Source organism: Lolium rigidum, chromosome 4 (assembly GCF_022539505.1).
Source record: "Lolium rigidum isolate FL_2022 chromosome 4, APGP_CSIRO_Lrig_0.1, whole genome shotgun sequence".
Taxonomy (NCBI): domain Eukaryota; kingdom Viridiplantae; phylum Streptophyta; class Magnoliopsida; order Poales; family Poaceae; genus Lolium; species Lolium rigidum.
In genome coordinates this window covers 200790330-200814630 of record NC_061511.1, presented here as the reverse complement: position 1 = coordinate 200814630, position 24301 = coordinate 200790330, and the positions used below count along the sequence as shown (strand labels likewise).

Sequence of the window (24301 nt, the reverse complement as noted above, 5' to 3'; positions counted from 1 at the left end):
TCGCCACCAAGCCTCACCAGAGGAAGATGCCTAGCCACCTACGAGCTGAGTCGCACGCCAAGATAATAATCTGTTTGAGTTTGCCCATGGGGACTTTTTTTATCGCACCTGAATTATTGTTTGTTGATTGATCTAATTTTCTTAACGGTACCAGGGGTGGTGAAGATGACAATTTGACTATTGTGTTTGCTGCTATGGAAGCTAACATGGAAACAACCCAATTATTCAAACTTGATTTTGAAGAGAATCGTTCACTGCACAGGGTCAGCCTTTTTCTGAACTTGGTATTTACATTATGCTTGAGTATTGAGAAATTTACTGAACATTTTGCTAGCTCCCATTATTTTTTCCTTTTCTCAGGCTATGTATTAACACATGCTAATTTTATTAGTGGGGCTTAGAAGTACTATTGCTAGCTCTATGATTTTCTTTCTTTCTTGAGAAATAAAAATAGACTTTATTAGTGCTCGGCTTTTCCATGCGTATTTGGAGCCCTGTCATGTGAATATATATATGGGTCATATGCTTTGCAGTTGGTTATTCTATATTGCATTTTGGCAAATGCTACTTTAACATTACAGATTACCGTGTTCTCGCTTTTCTCTCTCATTTTCTTCCATGCAATACACATGAGAACTGAATGTTCCTTTTTTCCGAGGAGGAGAACCAGGTGTTATAATATGTAAAGAAATAAAGCAAACTAATTTGTTTGGTTCAGTGCCTGAAGAAAGACATTCATTTCACAGAATTCCATTTTAGGTGAGGCGTGCAATCTACTGATTCTGTCATGTTCGATGGTTTTCCAGATTATCTAAATATGTAGTACTTGCATTCTATTCTCTGATATGTTTGTTAGTTCTTGCACATCCTTTCTCGTGCATTGGCCTGTTGACTTGTGTTCTCTTCATAGTTAACGGAGGGAGTATTTTTGAAGGACTCTCATTTTCTTATGTATGAAAATGCAGGCTTGCTTTCAAGATACTCCACTAGGATCTCTTGCTAATGAGGTGCAGCCTTTCCTCTCTGCCTTATCATGTACGTTACATTTATGTTTGTTCATAGGCTTTCTGGGATTCTTTCTCCAGGCATTACCGCTGCATTTCAATATATGTCTCTTTTATTTATCTACAGTTCACTGCTTACTTCCTATCCACAGTCAGAGATGCAGGTATAATTATTTCAACTTATCTATGTATACTACATATTGAGCCCAGTTCACTTTACAAGTTTACTGCTCTTAGCTTTCGAGCCACAAGAAACAAAAAAAAAACAAGAATGATAGAATTGATGGCCAAACAGGATAAGTGTTCGTAAGTTAGTACACATCTCCTCTAGCCAAAAGGAAGTTTTTCTTCCTGAAGTACGCTCGCTAGAGATTGCCTTCTATTTATTAGTGGGGTTGTATTGATTTCTGGTATTATTATGCTTTCGTGAGATGTAAAAGCTTTCTCCATTACTTTCTCCACTACTTGCAGAACTCCATATGTCATTGGAAGCACCTCTCTGGTAAGATGTCCAATAAGTATCGAGAACACCTTCCAAGTTTATCTTGCTTTGTTTTAGAATCTGAAATAAAGAGATGGAACTGGCTTTTTTGTTGGATCTTTAGGAAAAATTTACACATAAGTTACTTTGATTTCGGATATTATTTTTTGCACACATACCTTATCAAAAGGCAGATGTCTGCATTGATATTTTGTTGGAATTTTCATTGGAGGTTACCTCAAGCATCCTTCATGAACACTGCCCATTTATGGCTTAGCTTAGGTTCCTTAACTGATATGAACTGGCGGTCAGCGGAAGCAACGATGTTAAGTGGATCTAGGGTACGGTGCGAATATGATTTTACATGTTGTAATTTTCTGGCTCCTATCTAACCATGAGTTTAGAATCAACCTCCTCCACTAACATAGTTCCTCTCTAAATGTTCCATGTTTTCCCCTCTAAAACAAAGCCAATGGTGCAAAAGTGGTCAGGTTTTGTTTCAATTTCAATGTCTGTTCTATTTCTAATCCTGTTTTGCTTTCTAATTGGCATCTGCTCATGCAACTATGGTTTGATGAAGGTATAATATTGCCATTTGCAAATGCACTGCAAGAAGATGAACAGAACAAATCTATTTCAAATATGCCAATGGTATTCTGATACGCAGGTTGTTCTACATTAGATTCGATGTCATTGTATTTTTGGCGGTGTTGGTACTTTAACTACATAAGAAATGTACAAATGGCACACCCAATCTTACTTAGTGTGTTGCGTTTGTTTAGATTCCTTCAATACACGATTAATTGATCAATTAGGATTGTTGAACTCTCGAAAGTCTTTAGCCTCCCTGGAACATGACCAGTTAGATATATTTTTATTGGGCACATATATGCTACAGATATTTGTATTCATAATTTCTGAAAAATTCTCGCCAACTGAATAAGTAACCATTTATGTACACAAAATGTAAGTTCAATTTTTTTTTGGTCATTTAGATCAATACATGAATGCCTTAGCTAGATAGTACTATGAAATTATATGTGAGTTATGGAAGAAACATGTTTATTATCCGACAAATTAATTCTTATAACTATGTACGGATTTAGCTAGCATAACATAGTTCTTCCAATCTCATTTAACATGAAGCCTTCTTTCAATACACAAGGTTAGAAATGACATGGAATTCTTGACTGTCTAATTGATTCTACCTAGCAGAAGTATGAAGGACTACTAGCATAGTTGAGGTGTCCTAACAACTATTGTCATTTATTTGGAATCTAAGGTGAATGGATTGAGTAAATTTACCTGGAACTAAGTATGGATTTAGCTAGCATAACATAGTTCTTCCAATATCATTTAACATGAAGCCTTCTTTCAAGACACAAGGTTACAAATGAAATGGAATTCTCGACTGTCTAATTGATTCTAGCTAGCAGAAGTATGAAGAACTACTAGCATAGTTGAGGTGTCCTAACAACGATTGTCCTTTATTTGGAATCTAAGGTGAATGGATTGAGTAAATTTACATGTAAATGAATTATCCTATGGAAAAAATCCTCATCCAGATCTTCGTTGTAGAGAGGCCTGAAGGAGTTTAAGGATGGCACATGATCAAAATTAGGGACCATCTCGAGAAGTAAAATTATCCACTCCTAATTACAACATCATTAGTTTCTTTTTGTTGAGAAACACCATATAGTAAGGAACAAAAAATTGATAGAATTTACACCTTTTATTTCTAATATTTGTTGAATACGGGCTTTTGTGCAAACATTGCTGGAATTATTCTCTCCAGGTTTAACAATGGATGTTTTAAGTGAACATTCACAATCATTGTTCATAACTGATGCAGATAAGCCCAAGATCGATTGAAGAGGCCTGACCGTGCTTTTCCAGAAAATTAACTCTTCGGATGACATATAATGCACACAATGAGATAATATGGCACCCATATGTTCTTCTTATGGCTGCGGGCTCGATGTTGCCAGAATGCCAGGGCTTTCTACAGCGTTGCCTGGCCCTTCCTCCTAGCTTAATATAAAAACGCGCAGATCTCCTGCGGGTACTCAAAAATATGTTCTTCTTGCATGCCATATAATACACACAGTGAGATAATATGGCACCCATATTTTCTTCTTGCATGCCATGAAATAACTGGCCGATATGCTTTGATTCTCATGTCATGATCAATTTTCAGTGTTATATCATAGGATGCTGAATACGTATGAGCTATGTATGCCTGTAGGCATGTTGACAAAAATATTTCTATCATTTAAACATGATTATTTTTGTCGTTCTATGATTTACAATAAGCCTGTTCGAAAAATTCTATTTTCCAGTCATGGGTAGTAATACTTACATGTGCATGCAGGGAAGAGTTATCAATCTAGCGGCCCTGCCGAGCTAAGGAAAATGCTGCAACACTGGTTATTTGCTTCAAGAAAATAGTTTGTAGGCTATATGCAGGCACAAGTATCACTAAGAGATCTCTTTTCAGTTGTACTAGCTCACAGAAAAGTAAATTTAATGCCCAACCGGTCAACCCTTGAACTAATTTGCATCACTTCTGGGTTTGGTCGTTCCTCACAGTTGCTATTATTGACGGAAGTATATGACTCATTCGGCGAGAATTTCTCCATTGTGTCCTACTTTGCCCAACTTGCAATAGTGTGTCCTACTAATAAAGTTGTTGATGCAGTCCAGGATTTGCTTTTTTCTATGGTTCCTGGAGATGCAACAGTGGTGGACACTTATGATGCTATTTGCAACCAGTGGATCATATGCCAGATGCAGATCTACTATAACCCCTGAATTTTCCGAAAGGTCGAGCCCCCTAGCTAATTTCCCGCGGCATAGTATTTCAGTGAAGGTCAGAGTTCCAGTAATGGTGTTACAGAGCACAAACCAATCTACTGGGCCCTGCAATGGTAGCCATCTAATGGTAACTAGACTGGGTTAGTATTCAAATAACACACACCTTACACAGCTAGCATTCAGTTAACTAGCGTGTTAGTATTCAGTTAGCTTATCAGCTATATATGCATTAGTGTATTATTTGGTTAGTATTCAGAAAACACACACCTTACACTTTATATCTTCCGAACATATCTGAATATATTAGTTTAACATGCAGTTAGCTTGACTTCAGCTACCATCAATTAGTTGATACTTTCAATTTTGTTGTACTTTGGTCTATTTGGTCGTTGAGAGATGAATTCTGCTTTCAGGGAAGAAGCTCGATAAGAATAGATATATTCTTAAACACGGTGGTGGAAAATGTCAGAGAATGGCCAGTGCTTTGCAAGGATGCTCACAATTCATTATTGGACAGTAACATGCTGCTGGAAGAAATAAGGGACGAGTGGTTACGGATTGCATACCGATGAACTATGCAATTTGTTGACATGCTGGAGTGTTCCCCTTCTCTAGATTTCTCTTAGAGATTGTAACCAGATGTTGTATAAGAACTTTTTTACATGGTATAAGGCCTATTTGGGTTGCATGTCAATGGAATCAGGGGCAACCCCTTTTTTCCTAAATAAACTATCTATGTACAAGCCGACCTTCACAAATTTACTGGCAAAGCCTTAGATCGCTAGTGTCATAACCATCCGAATCAAAGAAAACAAAGAACCTAAGCTGTTTCAAAGAAAATAAAGAACCTAAGCTAGAGAAACAGAGAGTAAAAGGAGGGCACCTTCTGAATTGATTTTGCTGCTGCATGTTGTTCGGTAACTACACCACATCGGCGAAATCGCTCGTCAGGCCCCTTGTTAGGATATTGATGCTTGCCGCCGGCTAGCTCCTCTTCCTCAAGCTCTAGGGCCGCTCTTGGCTGTTCTAACTCTGCAAACAAGACGCCATATTGCTATTGCTCAGAAAGGCGACACACCACGTCTCCCGCCCAGCGGGGCATGGGACGGCCATCGCATCCGACGACGATTGACCTCGCCGGCACTGAGTTCTCTCTTTGGCATTGCCACTGCTATCAGCAAGGTGTGGGTGACCTTCGGCATAGTGAGCCTCACACGCACGTGCGTGGTGCATAGCCTTCAGCCCTTCAGCCACCGAACCATGCTGGCTAGCCATGGATGCTGCCTCACGCTGGGTTGCTGGCTCTGTGAGGCTGTGACTACCCACCTGATAAGGGGTTGCCCGATCTTCTCAGTAAGCAATGGTAGTGATGATGATCACGGGTGATGTCAGCGGAGATACACGACGATGAAGTGGATGATAACTTGTATGACGCAACGAGATCTCTCGATTGGTCCCTGTCGCCAGATGCAACAGCTCTCAACCCTGCAAGATATTCGCAACTCCACACACTTGCGCACGTAGCCGCCGACCACGAAGCGGTAAGTTGCAACCGTCTAATTCCCAATGGAACAAGCAGATCACACAAGACTTAAACAGGATCTACACAATATCCAAGCAATATGGTGTAGGGAATTCAATAGTTTTGCGAGCAAACAACTAAGAACTAGGGTTTATCTTAAACGTGGTCTAAAGCAGCTAGGGGGCGTCCCGGGCACTTATATAGGTGTCCGGGACGAGTTCTGGTCGAAAAGATACAAAAATAACCGACCCAGAATAGATCTGGTCGAGACAGACTCGGACGCGTCCGGTCTGGGATCCGGTCGACCGGGCTGTGGACCGGCCGGTCCGGTTGGCGGCCGGTCGACCGGGCCAGGGACCGGGCTGGCCGGTCTGGGGGCCGGTCTGACCGGGTTCTGGACCGGCCTGGACTTCTTCTTCTCCTCTCGCGCATGCCTCCCGCTCCTCCCTCGCGCGTCCATGAGATATCTTCATGTCCAGCTCCATGTCCAGCTTCACGGCCATCTTGACATCCGTCTTCAAGTCCAGCTGCTCCTCTCCTCGTGCGATGCTCGTCTCCTCTTGATACCTGATGATACATAAGTAATAGGACTTAGGCAGTATAAAGTTCTCATCAATCAAAGTATCGTTTAGAAACAAGTTCACCTGTTGTTTAAGTAGCTTCGCACGAGCTCGTGTCATTGGTCCAATCCTGACTTCATTGGATTTGAGCTTCACAAAGAAGTTCATCTTCGAGTTGGTAATGACGGAGGTAGTAGTGAGGTAGGGATGTCCTCATCATATCCCCCCCATTCAAAAGGCGTCGACCTCGACGCTCCAAGGTCTTCTCCGTCATATGGTGTCAAATCAGCAACATTGAAAGAATTACTGACACCAAACTCATCCTCTAGAAGATCTATTGAGTATGCATTATCATTGATCTTGGAAAGCACTTTGTAAGGACCATCACCACGAGGCTTCAACTTAGACTTTCTCAGCTTCGGAAATCTATCCTTGCGAAAATGTACCCAGACCAAATCACCAGGCTTGAACAACATCTCCTTGCGCTTCTTATTCATCCTTGCAGCATTGCTCTTGCCTTTCTTTTCAATCAACTCTTTAGTCTTCACATGAATCTTCTTCACAAAATCTGCCCTCTTTGATGCCTCCATATTAACTCTCTCATGTATGGGCAAAAGCAACAAGTCAAGCGGAGTAATGGGTTTGAAACCATACACCACCTCAAAAGGACATAGCTCTGTGGTAGAATGTACCGCCCTGTTGTAAGCAAACTCCACATGCGGCAAACACTCTTCCCACTCCTTCGAGTTCTTCTTGATCATGGATCTCAACAGTTGTGACAATGTTCTATTCACCACTTCAGTTTGACCATCGGCTTGGGGATGACAAGTAGTACTGAACAGCAGCTTCGTCCCCAGCTTTCTCCAAAGCGTCTTCCGGAAGTAGCTCATAAACTTCACGTCACGATCGAAACAATAGTCCTCGGGACTCCATGTAGACGTACAATCTCCCTGAAAAACAGGTTAGCAATATGCGACGCATCGTGGCTCTTGTGGCAGGCAATAAAGTGGGACATCTTAGAGAATCTATCCACTACCACAAATATAGAATCATGGCCTCTCTTAGTACGCGGCAAACCCAACACAAAATCCATAATAATATCCTCCCAAGGTGTAGTAGGTGCCGGTAAAGGAGTATACAAACCGTGAGGCTTCAGCTTGGACTTGGACTTGTTGCAAGTAATGCATCTCCTCACATATCTATCCACGTCCCGCCTCATCTTTGGCCAATAAAAGTGGTCAGCTAGCATGAGTAGCGTCTTCTCACGCCCAAAGTGACCCATCAAACCTCCAGCATGTGATTCCTGCAATAAGAGCAAACGCACATACGATTCTCGGAACACATAGTTTGTTAGCCCTAAACAAGAAACCATCATGTATGTGATATTTTTCCCATGCTTTACCAAGAGCACATAAGCGATATGGTTCAGCAAAATCATGATCGATGGCATACAAATCACATAGTATCTCTAAACCAGGAATTTTAACATCAAGTTGAGTTAATAACATATTCTTCCTAGATAGAGCATCAGCAACAATATTATCTTTTCCCTTCTTATGCTTAATAATGTATGGAAAAGACTCAATGAACTCAACCCACTTAGCTAGACGCTTATGCAAAGTAGATTGAGCTTTCAGATATTTCAAAGCTTCATGATCAGAATGTATGATAAATTCTTTTGGCCACAAGTAATGTTGCCAAACCTCAAGAACTCTAATTAAAGCATACAACTCTTTATCATATATTGGATAGTTCAACTTAGCACCGTGATAGTTTCTCGAAAAATATGCAATTGGGCGACCCTCTTGCATCAACACACCACCAATTCCAATACCACTAGCATCACATTCAATCTCAAATTGCTTATTGAAATCAGGAAGTGCAAGCAACGGTGCAGAAGTTAACAATCGTTTCAGTTCATCAAATGCATGATCTTGGGCTGCGCCCCACTCAAAGACAACACCCTTTTTAGTCAAATCATTCAAAGGTGCAGCAATAGTACTAAAGTTGGGCACAAATCTGCGATAAAACCCCGCTAGACCATGGAAACTTCTTACTTGACTCACATTCATGGGAGTAGGCCAATTTTGAATAGCTTCAATTTTAGACACATCTACTTCTACTCCATGCTTAGAGACAACATAACCCGAAATATGACCTTATCTTTGCAAAATGTGCACTTCTCAAGATTACCATAGAGTTTATTATCACGCAACACTTGCAAAACATGTCGAATATGTATAGTATGATCAGATTCATTGCGGCTGTAGATTAATATGTCATCAAAATACACAACCACAAATTTGCCAATAAATTCACGCAAAACATGGTTCATCAGTCTCATGAAAGTACTAGGTGCATTAGTTAATCCAAAAGGCATTACTAACCACTCATATAAACCAAATTTTGTTTTAAAGGCTGTTTTCCACTCATCCCCTTCTTTCATCCTAATTTGATGATAACCACTACGCAAATCAATTTTAGAGAACACAGCAGCACCACTCAATTCATCTAGCATATCCTCTAAACGGGGAATAGGATGACGATATCGAATAGTAATGTTGTTTATAGCTCTACAATCTACGCACATACGCCAAGTACCATCTTTCTTAGGAACTAGAATAACAGGAACATCACAAGGACTAAGGCTTATGCGAATATAACCTTTGTCGAGTAGCGCTTGTACTTGCTTCTGTATCTCCTTCGTCTCTTCGGGATTAGTGCGATATGGCGCCCTATTGGGCAGCGATGCTCCGGGAATCAAGTCAATTTGATGCTCAATACCTCGCAATGGTGGTAGTCCTGCGGGTACCTCCTCCGGAAACACGTCGCCGAATTCCTGCAAAACACTAGAAACACCAAGAGGAAGAGGGGTCATGTCGTTAGAAACCAAAACCGTACCCCTGTACAAAAGCACAAGAGGCATGGCCGTAGGATTCTCACTAAATTCTCTCATGTCTTCTTTGGTGGCTAATGAGACTAAGGAATTCACTCTCTCACTTTTCGTTATATCACTCACGACATTACAATTCTCTCGCCTATCTAGAGGTGCATCCTCCAAATTAACTTCAATCTTCTGACGAGACTCATTGACAATTTGTTGTGGCAACATAGGCTGTAAGTTAATTTTCTTGCCCTTGTACTCCAAGTGATATGTATTGGCACGGCCATTGTGTTGCACAGAACGGTCATAGAGCCAAGGCCGACCCAATAAGAGGTGACAAACCGTCATAGGAACCACATCGAAATCAATGCAATCCTTATACGGTCCAATCGCAAACTCAACACGCACCATGTGGTTTACCTTCATCTCACCATTGTCGCTCAACCACTGAATATAATATGGATGCGGGTGCGGTAGATACTTCAACTTCAGCTTGGTACATAACTCCTTGCTTGCTAAATTGCGGCAACTCCCGCCATCAATAATGACCTTGCAAGCCTTGTCAGGACCAACTAAAGCTTTGGTTTGGAACAAATTGCAGCGCTGAGTAGATGCACTAGGCAACACATTAAGAGCACGCCGCGACACAACAATGGTGCGAGCATCAGAAGGATATGCATCTTCACCATCAGTGTCATAGTCATCATTGTCCGGAGCATTTGGATCAACATCATCTCCAGTCTCATACTCATTGTCCTCATTGATAAACATGACTTTGCGGTTAGGACAATCTCTCTTGAAGTGACCCTTGCCACCACATGTATGGCAAAGCATATCGCGGTTGTGTGTTGTAGACACACCAGAACCACTCGTACTTGCAGCAGATTCGGACTTCTTTGCATTAGATGCATTGGAGACCGGTTTGCTAGGCGGAGTAGAGTAAGGAGCGGAGCGCGTCGAAGGCGCCGGCGCCGTAGAGGGCGCGCGGGGTGTAAAACGCCCAGCTCCCGTAGCACGTCCCTTAACCTTTGCTTCTTCAGCCAACTGTGATTCAGCTTCTCTTGCATGATGTAACAATTGATTCATATTGGTGTAGGTGTAATGACGAACAATGCCTTTAACATCATACTTCAATCCATTGAGAAAACGCTGCATTGTCATCTCTAGAGACTCACGGACACGACCACGCTGCATAAGCATCTCCATCTCCATGTAGTACTCATCAACAGTCTTCACACCTTGCCTCAATAGTGTTAGCTTATCAAATATGTTCCGCATGTAATTTGTAGGCACAAAACGAGAAGTCATTGCCTCTTTCATAGCACGCCATGTACGGATAGGTTGTGCACCATCTTCATCGAGGTTACGAACCAAAGAATCCCACCAGCGCAATGCATAACCATCAAATTCAGAAGACGCAAGCTTGATCTTCCTATCTTCAGAGTAGTGTGGATGTAGGCTCCATAATTTCTCAATCTTGAGCTCCCAAGTGAGGTATTCTTCAACATCAGCTCCTCCTTCAAACTTGGGTATGGAAAACTTAGGCTTACCCAATCCATCTTCTTCATCTTGGCCACGACCATTACGGCCAAGTGGAACCCAACCACGAGGACGATGACCACGAGGCGCACCACGAGCATTGTGTGCATCATCTTCAAGCTCAGGATCTTCATCATCTTCTTGTTGTTGTTGTTGTAGTACAGTCAAGTTCTCAATAGCGAGACGCATATCCGCAATATTGCGCTGTATATCCGTCATTTGATCAGACAACCCAGTAACGGTGACATTAGTAGCATCCAGCGTTTGTTTGATCTCGTCAACTGTACCCTTTAGCTCATCATCCTTAGTGCGGAATTCACGTCGCATCTCATTACGAAGAGCTTCATACTCCCTCCATGTGATGATATCTGTCGAATTCTTGTTTTCCTGGTTAACAATCTTATTATCACTAGCAGACATGATTAGTAGGTTAGTGCACTAAATCAAAATATATGGTGGTACTCTCACAACTCACTCAAAACTGATAAGAAAAGGAAATCTTACCGTTCCAAAGTAAATTAGTGTTGCTTACCACTTGTAGTAACAACTAGTGCACGGATGTAGCGAAGCGAATATCAAGGGTATAAGAACAATCACACGACAAAGCAGGGTATATGTGGGGCTGTAGGTAGGCTACCTATTTGCACCAATAACAAGCTCTAGCGCTGACCGTAGACAACCAAAGATACTCACACAAGGCGATATAATGGGGCAATGCAACTATATGGAGGAAAGGTTGCAATGCACAAGAGAGACACTAGCAAAGCTCAACGAGACAGGCACAAGATTGCTCAACTACGGATGCAGTAAAGAAAACTTAGGCCTTTCACTTGATTTCAACTAGCACACACTTTTCTTTTTGTATTTTCTTTTTGTACACACGCAGCTATGTAGCTCTTTTTTGCTTTGTTTCTATTTTCTCTTTTTTTTTTGATTTTATGACTCAACTCCTTGATAACACGGCCAACAAGATATGCAAAGCACCAAAACCCTAATGAGCAGCCTGTCGAGCGGTAAAACTAGTCTCTTCTGGGGAAGTTCCTAGTCACGTATATCGAAAGGCTGTAGCTATGGTTTGGACAAACACACTGTATGCTATGTGGACTCGGAGTAAACAAAAACCGACTCTAGATGATAAACTAGATGAAAACACAAGACCTAACAATTCTACTAGACGAAAGATAAAGGTACGCAAAAACAACTACGAAAAGCAACTAAAACTCGAAATTAGTGCAAGCTATGGCTATGGCAAACCCTAACCCTAAATATTTTTGGCTTTTTCTGGATAGGAAAACACTCACAACTCAACTATGGGGTGGATTGTGGATGGCTTACCGAGGAAAACTGGAAATCTGATACCAAGATGATAAGGGGTTGCCCGATCTTCTCAGTAAGCAACGGTGGTGATGATGATCACGGGGTGATGGCAGCGGAGAAACACGACGATGTAGTGGATGATAACTTGTATGACGCAACGAGATCTCTCGATTGGTCCCTGTCGCCGCATGCAACAGCTCTCAACCCCGCAAGATATTCGCAACTCCACACACTTGCGCACGTAGCCGCCGACCACGAAGCGGTAAGTTGCAACCGTCTAATTCCCAATGGAACAGCAGATCACACAAGACTTAAACAGGATCTACACAATATCCAAGCAATATGGTGTAGGGAATTCAATAGTTTTGCAGAGCAAACAACTAAGAACTAGGGTTTATCTTAAACGTGGTCTAAAGCAGCTAGGGGGGCGTCCTGGGCACTTATATAGGTGTCCGGGACGAGTTCTGGTCGAAAAGATACAAAAATAACCGACCCAGAATAGATCTGGTCGAGACAGACTCGGACGCGTCCGGTCTGGGATCCGGTCGACCGGGCTGTGGACCGGCCGGTCCGGTTGGCGGCCGGTCGACCGGGCCAGGGACCGGGCTGGCCGGTCTGGGGGCCGGTCTGACCGGGTTCTGGACCGGCCTGGACTTCTTCTTCTCCTCTCGCGCATGCCTCCCGCTCCTCCCTCGCGCGTCCATGAGATATCTTCATGTCCAGCTCCATGTCCAGCTTCACGGCCATCTTGACGTCCGTCTTCAAGTCCAGCTGCTCCTCTCCTCGTGCGATGCTCGTCTCCTCTTGATACCTGATGATACATAAGTAATAGGACTTAGGCAGTATAAAGTTCTCATCAATCAAAGTATCGTTTAGAAACAAGTTCACCTGTTGTTTAAGTAGCTTCGCACGAGCTCGTGTCATTGGTCCAATCCTGACTTCATTGGATTTGAGCTTCACAGCAGGTTCATCTTCAGTTGGTAATGACGGAGGTAGTAGTGAGGTAGGGATGTCCTCATCACCACCACAGCGGGGCGCACAACGCAGTCTCCAAGCGCGTGTCGCCGCTGCCGCAACACGTGTACGAAGGGCACGCCGCTGTGTCGGATCTCATAGAGAGGAGAAACGGGATAAGGATGAAATGTCATAGCACAAACGGAGACGGTCGCCACAATGGCACACACTTGATGCGTCTATATTCGTGTATGTAAATGGAGTGAGAGTTAATACGTATAATTGTCAGAGTAGTATGACTTCCTATCACAAACACTTATATACATAAATATAGTTAAAAATATAATTAGCAATGTTAATGAACTCATTTATTTCTTACAATTCTATTACTACTAGCTATTTATTAAACTTTCTACTCCTTTTTTTGCTGGAGTAAAATATTTATTTATGACTTTTAATGAAAGAAAATGTTTCTTCATAGGTTAAATATAATCCTATTTTTCTTCCAGCCTAATAGTTTGACATATGGTAAGAAATCTTTTCCTCTACAGTTTATCGGCTAATAAGAAATTTCCTAGATTTTATACTATGGATGATGATACCTCCCCCTGAAGTAACAGCAGGCCAATGCGAGTCATATTTATTGCTTCAGGACCTAAAGTGGATTCTTTTCCTCTACAGTTGTGCAGTCAAATGATTCTGGTTCAGATGAGTGTTTGGATGCTCGTCCTTTAATTCCTTGCATCATTCTTCTGTTAGCTTGTTTGGTCTGCCACTGAAAATATCCCAGGCCCAAGAGGGAAACATCAACACATTGGTCCAGTTTGTTGATGGATATTGGTTTACCATTGACCTTTACCGTCAAATGTTAAATCTTCATAGATGGATGGTGGGAGCATTCATTTGAACTCTTCAAAAAGCAATTCTCAGATGTATAGCGTGTTTTTGAAATCTCATTGTTTCTTATTGTTGGTTCTTTTAGGTGCCCATGGCATAGGTTTGTCATGCTGAGACTTTCATACCTTTGTGTATACAGTGGTGAAGCTAGCCACACTGTCAAGCCCGCTCAAGGAACATAGCCAAATTTATCAGCATATAAGCAACACCCGCCCCTTAAATAACTATCAACAACCGGTGCCTACTGAGTGCCATTGTTTTTTCAGGTATGATGAACACTATTATTTTTGTAGTGATAAATAACGGTATGTATCTACACAGACCCTAAAGAATTGAAGAGTAATAATGTAATATAGTTTACTAGATGTACAAATAGACAACTCAGAAAAATGTAATGAAAATTACCAGTATGGTTCTGCATATCACAACGGAGGTCAGAGCTTCACGGAGACCCATGGAAGTTGACGAAGAGGTCGGGGATGAGGGCGTCAGCCTACTTGAAATGGAGGAGAGAGTCCCCAGACATGCAGCTGAGTGCTACGGAGGTTGCTATGTCCGCATAGGATCCATGAGGCAGCTGTTTGGTTGCTGGTCATGTCTGCTTCAACTCCCATCGACCACGCCATACTTGGAGAGCTGCCAGAAGAAGGGCCAAGCGTAAGGGAACATTAGGGGTGTGCTAACAACGCGAGCTAACTGGCGACAGCGGTGAGGAGTGAGAAGTCGTCGGGCCAGCAACAGAGAGGGGCAACCCTCAAGGCCAGAGGCGGGGATGCATGTGCTAGAGCTGCCAGTCGTCGTCGGTGGAGAGAAAGAGGAATGGGATGACGAGAGAGGAAGACGCTCACAAATGGCCTTGCAAATTGTCAACTAGGTCTGTCTCGCAAAACCATTTGATCCTAATTTAGTTGTCGTAACAACTTACTGTAAATCCTAAGAAAGCTTATTACGAAGAATATTTCTAAACGATCGTTGATGGGTACTACCAGGGTCGCGCGCCAAGGCGCGCATCAAAATCTAGTAGTCGTAGCTAGTAGCGTTGAACCCACCACCACCATTAAAAGCATCCTGATTGTTCCAGCCGTGGAAGTTGTTGTTGTATCATTAGCTATCTCTAGAGTTTTTTTCGGAATTTTTGAAACTTTAAAGTACAGTGTTTGTAAATAAAAGTTACCTTCCCTACACATGATAGAGCTGTCATTTCACCGGGGAACGTGTGCGTAGAAGGGTCCATACGGTCTGGCAACTCGCGAAAAAAGAAGGGTCCACACTGTCGGCTGATGTTTCTCAGCCCATCTCCAGCGGCGTGACGCAAATCGGTGTCCAGGAGCATCTATTTGCGTCGCGCGACGGATGCGAGAAAGACCGTTTTTGTCCGGCGGGTCCGTTTGCGTCTGGTGTGCCTCCAGCGGCTCGACGCATTTCCGGGTCGGCATGAATTATAAAGTTTGAAAACAATAAAATGAAAAGTTTGAACGAAGTCATAGTTATTACATTCAAATTTTAAAAAATCTACATGAAAATAAGATGGTATTCCTCTAGGCATGGTCTTCATGGCCTGCCAATGCCCACTGACGCTCAATCAGATCCGTCTGCAGCCGTTTACACACGTTCTCGTCAGTGACTTCTACATTCATATGCAGATAGTTCTTCCAAGATAAGAGCATCACCAGCCGCGTCCCCCAAACCGTCCCCCAAACCGCGCCGGATTGAGCGTTTGGGGGACGTGTTTTGTTGCCGCGTTTGGGGGACGTCGCTCCCCAGCCGCGTCCCCCAAACGCCGCCCCCAAACATTAAAAGTATTTTTTTTTGGCTAGAAAGAAACTATTTAATAATATTCAAATCGGTTGAACATAAACAAATTATATATAAAACTTCGAAAAAATATAATTAAATACATATAAACTATCTACTTCTTCTTCTTCGCTGATGGCCCCGCCTCGTCGTCGTCATCGCGGTGGCGCTTTCTGCTCGTCACCTCTTCCGAAGAGGCGGTGTCGGCGTCGTCGTCACCGGTGCTCGTCGGCTGCGCCTTGGCCTTGGCCTTGGCCTTGGCGACCTTGGCCTTGGCGGCCTTGTCCTTGGCCGCCTTCGCCTTGGCCGCCTTCGCCTTCGCACGGGCCACCGCCGCCGCCGCGGCCTCGCTCTCTTCTTCCTCCTCCTCCCAGCCCAGCCCATTCCTCCTCGCCGTCAACCGGCGGCGGGGAATCGTCGCCGCCGCTCGGCGTCCCGGCTTTGTCCCACCAATGGCGCCAGCCGACGGGCTTTCCCTCGCCGGAGGTGTCGGACGGGAGCCGGGAGATGTAGCTCATCGTCGGCTGGAGGTGTCGGATGGAGGCTTGGATGAATGACGGCGTACGTACGGGTCTTATTGAGCGCGGATGAACGGCGGCGCAGAAGTCGAAGAGAGCAGCGGTTGCTCTTCCGAGGAGTCGGCGCTCCATTCCGGCGGGGTTGGCGCGTCGTCGACGCGGTTGCCAATGCGACGGTTCCGCTTCCCGTCCAACCGCACCGTCGCTACGTATGTGGCGGTTGAGCGTCCGAGCCGCTGACGGGTCGGCCCCGCGCCTCCTCGCCTCTCATTTCGTTGTGTTCGGCGTGCCCGGTGCGTCCCCTGTGGGACGGGGACGGGCTCGGGACGCCGGACACCGTATCGGGCCGCGCCGGACAAAAAAGGCCTTTGGTGCGCGCGGCTGGGAACGTTTTTTTGTCCGGCGCGCCCCAAATCCCTTTGGGGGACGCTTTGGGGGACGCGACTGGACATGCTCTAAAGCAACAAGGAGTGGCGCAACCAGCTTACCTTTTTTTTTCAGAAACAACAACCAGCTTACCTTGAAATTTTTAGTGGTTTTCATTGCGGCCATCAGGACGCTCGTTCTCAACGATCATGTTGTGCATGATCATGCAGGGCCAGCCCTAGGGGGACGGGAGGGGCGGCCGCCTTGGGCCCGCGAAAGTTAGAGGCCCCTGCCTAGGTATGTGTGAGCGCCGGACGGATTAGCGTACTGCCTCCTCACGAAGAAGAAAGGCGAATCGTTTTTAGAGACAAAGCTAGGGCCGTCCCTTCACGAACTGGGCCTAGGCCTTTCTTCTATCAGGTTCCGATGGTTAAGTAGTGGTGGGCCATATCAGGCTTGAGAAGGGAGCGAGGGACCGCATAGGGGAGAATCATTTTATTTTCCAAGATGGAATTAGCAAGATCAACTTATGTAACTTCTTCCTCAAAGAAAAAACTGATGTACAATTGGTAGCATGTTTTCATCCCCTAAAAAATAGCAGCACGTTGCCGTCAAAAAAGAACTTAGTAGCATGTAAAGAAAGAGTGCTTGTAGTGTGAAAAAAACTTATCGTAATTTCATGAATTTTTTAAAAGGTATATTACTTGATTATTTTATTAGCATTTTTGGTTGAAGTTCTTATTTATATAGTAATGATATAATTTCTTTTTAAATCCAATCCGTTAGTCTTGATAAAGTAGATTGTTACCTGCCCTATATGCAATTTATGCCACATAATTTTCTCTTCAGGCTATCTATTTTGAAATAAAAAAACATCTCAGTCAACAACAAATAGAGTCGACCGATCTACTACTTCCTCCGACTCATATTATTTGCCACTAAAATAGATGTATCTATAGTTAAAATGTGTCTAGATACATCTGTATTAGTGTCACGTAATATAAATCAGAGAAAGTATAACATTTATTGAATTTATGTAATAATAAATTTCTAAAGGGCCCATTTTCTAGTTTTCGCCCCGCCCCCCAGAAACCTCAAGACCGGGCCTGATCACGCAGCATGTCATCACCTCATGCATGGTCTTCAGCGGCCATGTTCTTGCCGGGTGACGGACAATTTCTCACCGAGCTTGGAGCACACCAAAAAAAGCGTTCCACATCTTTCCTGCAAGCATCTTGCATCTTGGCAAACCCCCTCGTCTTCTCGGAGTTTGGATTACGGACAGTCTTCACCAGTGTGGCCGAGTCAGGGTAGATGCCATCAGCTAGATAATATGGCTTGTCATATTCATTTCCATTAACCTCATAGCTCACCTGGGGAGCTTTGCATTGCATGAGCCTGTTGAAAACCGGTGATCGGTGCAACACATTGATGTCATTGTTGGAACCAGCCATGCTAAAGAATGAATGTCAAATCCATACATCTTGAGATATGATAGCTTCAAGAATGACAGTCCGTCCCTCCTCATGCCCGCTGTACTGACCCTGCCACCCAAATGGACAGTTTTTCCACTCCCAGTGCATGCAATCTATGCTGCCAATCATTCCTGGAAACCCTCTAGACTCGTTGATAGACAGGACCCGCCTTGTATCCTCAACATTTGGCTCCCTACAATAATGTTGTCCGAACACGGCAATCACGGCTCGGCAAAAAATGTACATGGCCTCAAGGCAGGTGCTCTCACCCATTCGAAGATACTCATCGAATATATCAGCAGCCATTCCAAATGAGAGCATGCGAATAGCCGCGGAGCATTTTTGGTAGAAGGTGAAGCCTAGCGCACATGTTGCATCGGGCTTGCATTGGAAGTAGGGGTCGTAGTTTCTGACGCCCCGGAGAATGACCAAGAACAGCTCCCTTGACATCCTGTACCGATGCCGGAATATTTTTTCCTTAAACACCGGATCGGTGAGGTGGAACTAGTCCTTGTGGAGCCGGAGCTGCCCTTCCACTCTGTTGCGCGGCAGGTTTTTGGAGCGGCCCTTGACAGAGCCCCGGTGCACCGGCCCCTGGTTTGAGGTGAACTCGTGGATCATGGAGGCCGCAGTAGTTGCCAATGTCTGCGTCGACTGATCGGACTCCTCGTCAGAAGAGGAGTCAACGACCTCCGCGCGGAACTTCTGCAGCATATGCCACATGTCCATCTGCGTGGGTACAAACTGTGGATCAATGGCCGTGCACAATAGCGCCGAAAATAGGAGAAAAAAACCTACCGACGCAATTGACCGAACAGGTCGTGGGCGGCACGGAAGGGCGGCGCAACCGGCAACGTTTAACCCCAAAACAGCCGGCAGGTACGTGCCGGAGCTAACCCGAGTACGATCCTGCTCTCCCGCGCGGCGACAACGGAGCCGACGGCGAGTACTGCGGCGGTGCTGCGGGACGGCGGCAGGTGGGGTTGGGGTGGTGGCGTCGCACTAGGACAACAAAGAAGGGGAAAAAGAAGCAAATTAAAGCGGTCGATTTCGCTGTCCCTGACTTGCGGGGCCGGGTAAGAAAAGGAGGACCCTCGGCGCGACCGCGGAACGTCCGTGGAGATGCAAACCTGACGCATATTTAGACTAGATTTGCGTCGCCGCGGACGGCTTGGTCACTTTCCGTCGCCCGGCTAGAGCATGACTTAGACGCAGATCACGGCGGACGCAAACAGTCGCTCGTGGCGCCTACTGGTGGCGCCGTTGGATCATTAAGGCATTCAATCAGTGTTTTCAACCACTACGGCGGCCATTTGTAGTGGAGTACCTCTGATCGTGAGACTGATACATGCATTGAATCACTAAGGCATCAAAGATAATCTATGCAGATGGAGAAGACCATGGTTCTGTACCCCGGCCTCGCCGTGAGCCACTTCTTTCCCATGATGCGGCTCGCCGGCGCGCTCGTTGAGCATGGCTATGCCGTCTCCGTCGCGCTCATCGATCCCACCGTCATTCCAGACGCTGCTTTCGGTGCATTCGTCGCCGGTGCCGTCGCCTCCATGCCATCCGTCCGCTTCCACACGCTGGCGCTCGTCGAGGACCCGCCCAGGGTGATCCCCGGAGCGCAGTTCCTCGTCAGCTACTTGGACGTCGTACGCCGCTACAACGACCACCTCCACGACTTCCTCTGCTCCTTCACGCGCGTCCACGCCGTCGTCGTCGATTCGCTGTCCACTCAGGCGTTCGTCGTCACCAAGAGTCTCGGGATACCCAGTTACCTCCTGTTTACCTCCAGCGCCGCCTCCCTCGCCGCCTTTGCGCAGCTTCCTTATGTCCTTGCCGAGGGGAGCGGGACAAGCTTCAAGGAGCTAGGCGACACCCCTGTCGAGCTCTTCGGCCTTCCGCCAATTCCGGCTTCGCACCTGTTCGGCGAGGCGCTCGAGGATCCAGACAGCGGCACGTACAAGTCGACCATGGCCCTGATGGCCGGGCTGTCCACGATCCCGGACAGCGGTGATGGCATCCTGGTGAACACAGTCGAGTCGTTAGAGGCGCGCGCGGTGGCTGCTCTCGGGGACCCTCAGTGTCTCCCCGCCGGCCGGGTCATGCCTCCGGTCTACTGCCTCGGGCCGTTCCTCGGCGGCATCGGCGAGGCGAAAGAGCTGCACAACTGCCTCGCCTGGCTAGACGTGCAACCGGACCACAGCGTCGTGATCCTCTGCTTTGGGAGCACCGGCACGGCGAACCACTCAGAGGAGCAGCTCAGAGAGATCGCCGTCGGCCTGGAGAAGTCTGGCCACCGGTTCCTATGGGTCGTGCGAGCACCCCACGGCGATGACCCGGACCTCGACGCGCTCCTGCCGGACGGGTTCATGGACCGCACCGGTGGTCGTGGCCTCGTCGTCAAGCAGTGGGCGCCGCAGGCGGAGGTGCTCCGCCACAGGGCCACCGGCGCGTTCGTGACGCACTGCGGGTGGAACTCAGTGCTGGAAGGCGTGACGGCGGGCGTGCCCATGCTGTGCTGGCCACTGCACTCGGAGCAGAAAATGAACAGGCTGCACATGGTGGGGGAGATGGGGGTCGCCATGGAGATGGTCGGTTGGCAGCAGGGGCTTGTCCAGGCCGGCGAGGTGGAGCGCAAGGTGAGACTGGTTATGGAGTCCGAGGAGGGCGGCAAGCTCCGGGCGCGCGTGGCAGCGCACAAGGAGGCCGCGGCAGCAGCCTGGGACGATGGCGGTTCGTCCCGCGCGGCGTTCGCCAGGTTCTTGTCGGACGTGGATGGCCGGCAGGCTCCGGCTCACACCGGGGAAGGTGCGTGAGCTTGCGTATGGTGCGTGCGTGCTGTACTGTTGTATACGAGAGTCCTCGGGTGATCGTTGTGTCAGACATGTCTCAAAGCAGCCATTTACAGAAATAAACTGTTTTTTAAAGAGTATCATATTTCATTAAAGAAAACCAAGATGATCAGAACAAAGCCATGAAAGCTACACCAGTACAGCTTAACATAACGCACAACAACCAAACATCCGGACTCCTTGCCCCATCTCACGCAATGGTGAGGAGGCGCTACACGCATCTGGACCAGTCTTCAGAAGACCTACATCGCCTCAAGTACGTTGCAACCAACGCACCACCCGTCCTTGAGTCGGCGAGTAGGCTGCACTGCTGCAGGACCGGGCCACCCGAGAGAAGATGTCGACTTAGAAGCACCAGAAACGATGTACGTTGTGCCCCGAAAGCCCTTGCTCAAAGCGGTCATCGACCTCGACTTTGTCTAAACGCTCCGGTGACTCCACGAGCGACCTAGACAACGACTCCAATGAGAGGATGACACTACGGGTGTGCCAATGTCCGATCTGAGGAGCCAAATCAAGAATTCCTACGATGCTCCAAGTGGATGGCGACGCCCCAAGGATGAGACGGGACCCGCATGTGTCGCCATCGTTAGAATCAAAGCAGGACATTTGCCCCGACATATCCATTAGTCCTGAAGTCCGTCAGAAAAGACTTTCTTGAGCCAAACCTTGGCCGCACCGCTAACGAGAGAAGAGCCAAACTCTGATGCCAGCGTAGGAGATGCGTTGACCGCCATTCCACCTCTCCCATCAGACGGACTAGACGGTGGAGGTCCAAGCCGCCGCCGCCGCCACCTAGCGGGTCACCGACACCACCACGTGCCATGGAGACCAACGTTGCGAGGCGCAACTATGCCCCGCTGTCATGGACACAACCCTGACATGCCCGTCCGAGCCTCGAGGGCCCATGGACACGCGCCCGGAGTTGTTGTCAACAGCAGCAAAAGCACCACCCTCTAGTGGAGGTCGAGCCCCACCTTCGTCGTCGTCGAGCCACTAGCCGTCAAGATTGTGCCACCCCATGTCGCTAGATCTAGACCAGGCTACACGCCGCCGCCCGAGAAGAGACATCACCACCGCCATCCCAACCTAGGCTTTGCCCAACGAAGCCTCTAGGCAGTGGTGAGGAGGAGGAGGAGCTGGGGAGGGAGGCCAATGGTGGAAAATAGGGTTTCCCCCATGTCAACTCTAAGAGGGATGCAGGGCGAGAGGGGCTCCTTCGGCCTGCTAATTGCCACTTGCAGAAACGAAAATAGTGTTAAGCATATTTCTAGAGCGTGATGCCCTATTCCCTTTTACAACACATGTATTTAGTTTCTTTGCTATTACTACCTCCCGCTCCAATATGGATGTATGATACGCACCTAAACAAAACTGCGACACATATTTGAAACGGAGGAAATATAAGTTCAGTGTCTACTTGTTTGCATGATTCGGTTAAGTTTTTCTTGCCATCACACATAAAATGCACTTAATATTGTTAGCATACATGTACTCCCTCTGTCTCTTTTAATCTACATTATCAATTCACAGGGCTTGCGCGTATCCCTAGGTTATCTATTTGACCAACATAATATTATATGATACAAAAATTATATCATTAAAAAGTAGAGCATCTAAAGTTTCTAATGATATAAATTTTGTAATATATATCTTGTATTATGTTGATGAAATTTACAACCTAGAAATACATGCAAGCCTATGAACTGGGATGGAGGTAGTACATAAATTAGTAAACATCCAATCCAAGCTACATTGGAAATAGTGACATCTAATAGATAAGACTAATCACAATGCATAGTATCATATAAAAGTATCATGCGTATGATACTACTACATGTTACTATCTCCACATTGCATGGTATCATATATTAGTATCATAGTCTTCTTATATTAATTGATTTGTAGAATCTCAATGCAAATATATGTATAAGATTTAGTTGACATTAAATTTTTCTAGCAGTATGTGTTATGATACGGTATCTACCTATGATACTAGTATCTTCTCTCTCATCTTTAATTGCACCGCCACATTGATGTTGTGCAGAGCACACCGTTGGGGAACCCCAAGAGCAAGGTATGATGAGCACAGTAGTAAGTTTTTCCTCAGTAAGAAACCAAGGTTTAATCAACTAGTAGGAGAAAGAAATGACTTTCGAAGGTGTTGCTAGCTGACTTTTGGCATGACGCACCACTGGCGTCAGCAACAACATGGAACCTGCACACAACACAACCAAAATACTTTGCCCCTACTTACAGTGAGGTTGTCAATCTCACTGGTTTTACTGAAAACAAAAGATTAACCGTGTAGTGTGGAAAGAGATGTTTGTTTGCAGTAGAATTAAAGAGAACGGTGCTTGCAGTAAGTAAACAGAACATGTGTTTGCAGTAGATGATTTTATCAGTGTAAAAGAAAGGACCGGCGTCCACAGTTCACTAGAGGTGTCTCTCCATAAAGATAAATAACTTGATGGGTGAACATATTACAACTGGACAATTGACAGAATAAAGACCAAATATGACAAGAAGATTACTATGAGATTCATTTGAGCATTACAACATAATACATAGACCGTAATCCAACTGCGTCTATGACGAATAATCCACCTTCTGTTTAGCGTCTGCACCCCTTTCAGTATTAAGTTGCAAGCAACAAATTATCGCATTAAGCAAAGTGTGTAAAATAAACAATAAAATTATCTAGAGGCATGAACCCACTATCGAGCATAAATACTTGATACATCTCCAACGTATCTATAATTTCTTATGTTCCATGCAAGTTTTATGACAATACATACATGTTTTGTTCACACTTTATGATGTTTTGATGCATTTTCCGGAACTAACCTATTAACAAGATACCGAAGTGCCAGTTCCTGTTTTCTGCTGTTTTTGGTTCCAGAAATCCTACAAAGGAAATATTCTCGGAATTGGACGAAATCAATGCCCAAGATCTTATTTTTCATGGAAGCATCCAGAGAGCCAGAGAGGCGCCAGAGGGGAGCCAGGGGGCCCCACCCCACAGGGCGGCGCGGCCTGGACCCTGGGCGCGCCCCCCTATGGTGTGGCCCCACCAGGGCCCCTCCGAGGCTTCCTTTCCGCCTATATAAAGTCTCCGCCTCGAAAACCCTAGAAAGATAAGCCACGATACGAGAAAAGTTCCAGAGCCGCCGCCATCACGAAGCCAAGATTCGGGGGACAGAAGTCTCTGTTCCGGCACGCCGCCGGGACGGGGAATTGCCCACGGAAGGCATCTCCATCGACACCACCACCATCTCCATCAACGCTGCTGCTCTCATGATGAGGAGGGAGTAGTTC

At 45.9% G+C, this 24301-nt stretch overlaps 1 protein-coding gene across 1 annotated transcript; it reads left to right on the top strand.

Moving 5' to 3' along the window:
• Positions 1–19507: 19507 nt before the first annotated feature.
• On the top strand, positions 19508–20947 carry LOC124705503 (UDP-glycosyltransferase 88B1-like). The gene has a single exon (XM_047237209.1). The coding sequence runs from the start codon at positions 19508–19510 to the stop codon at positions 20945–20947; it is 1440 nt and encodes a 479-aa protein (XP_047093165.1).
• The last annotated feature ends 3354 nt before the right edge of the window (positions 20948–24301 follow it).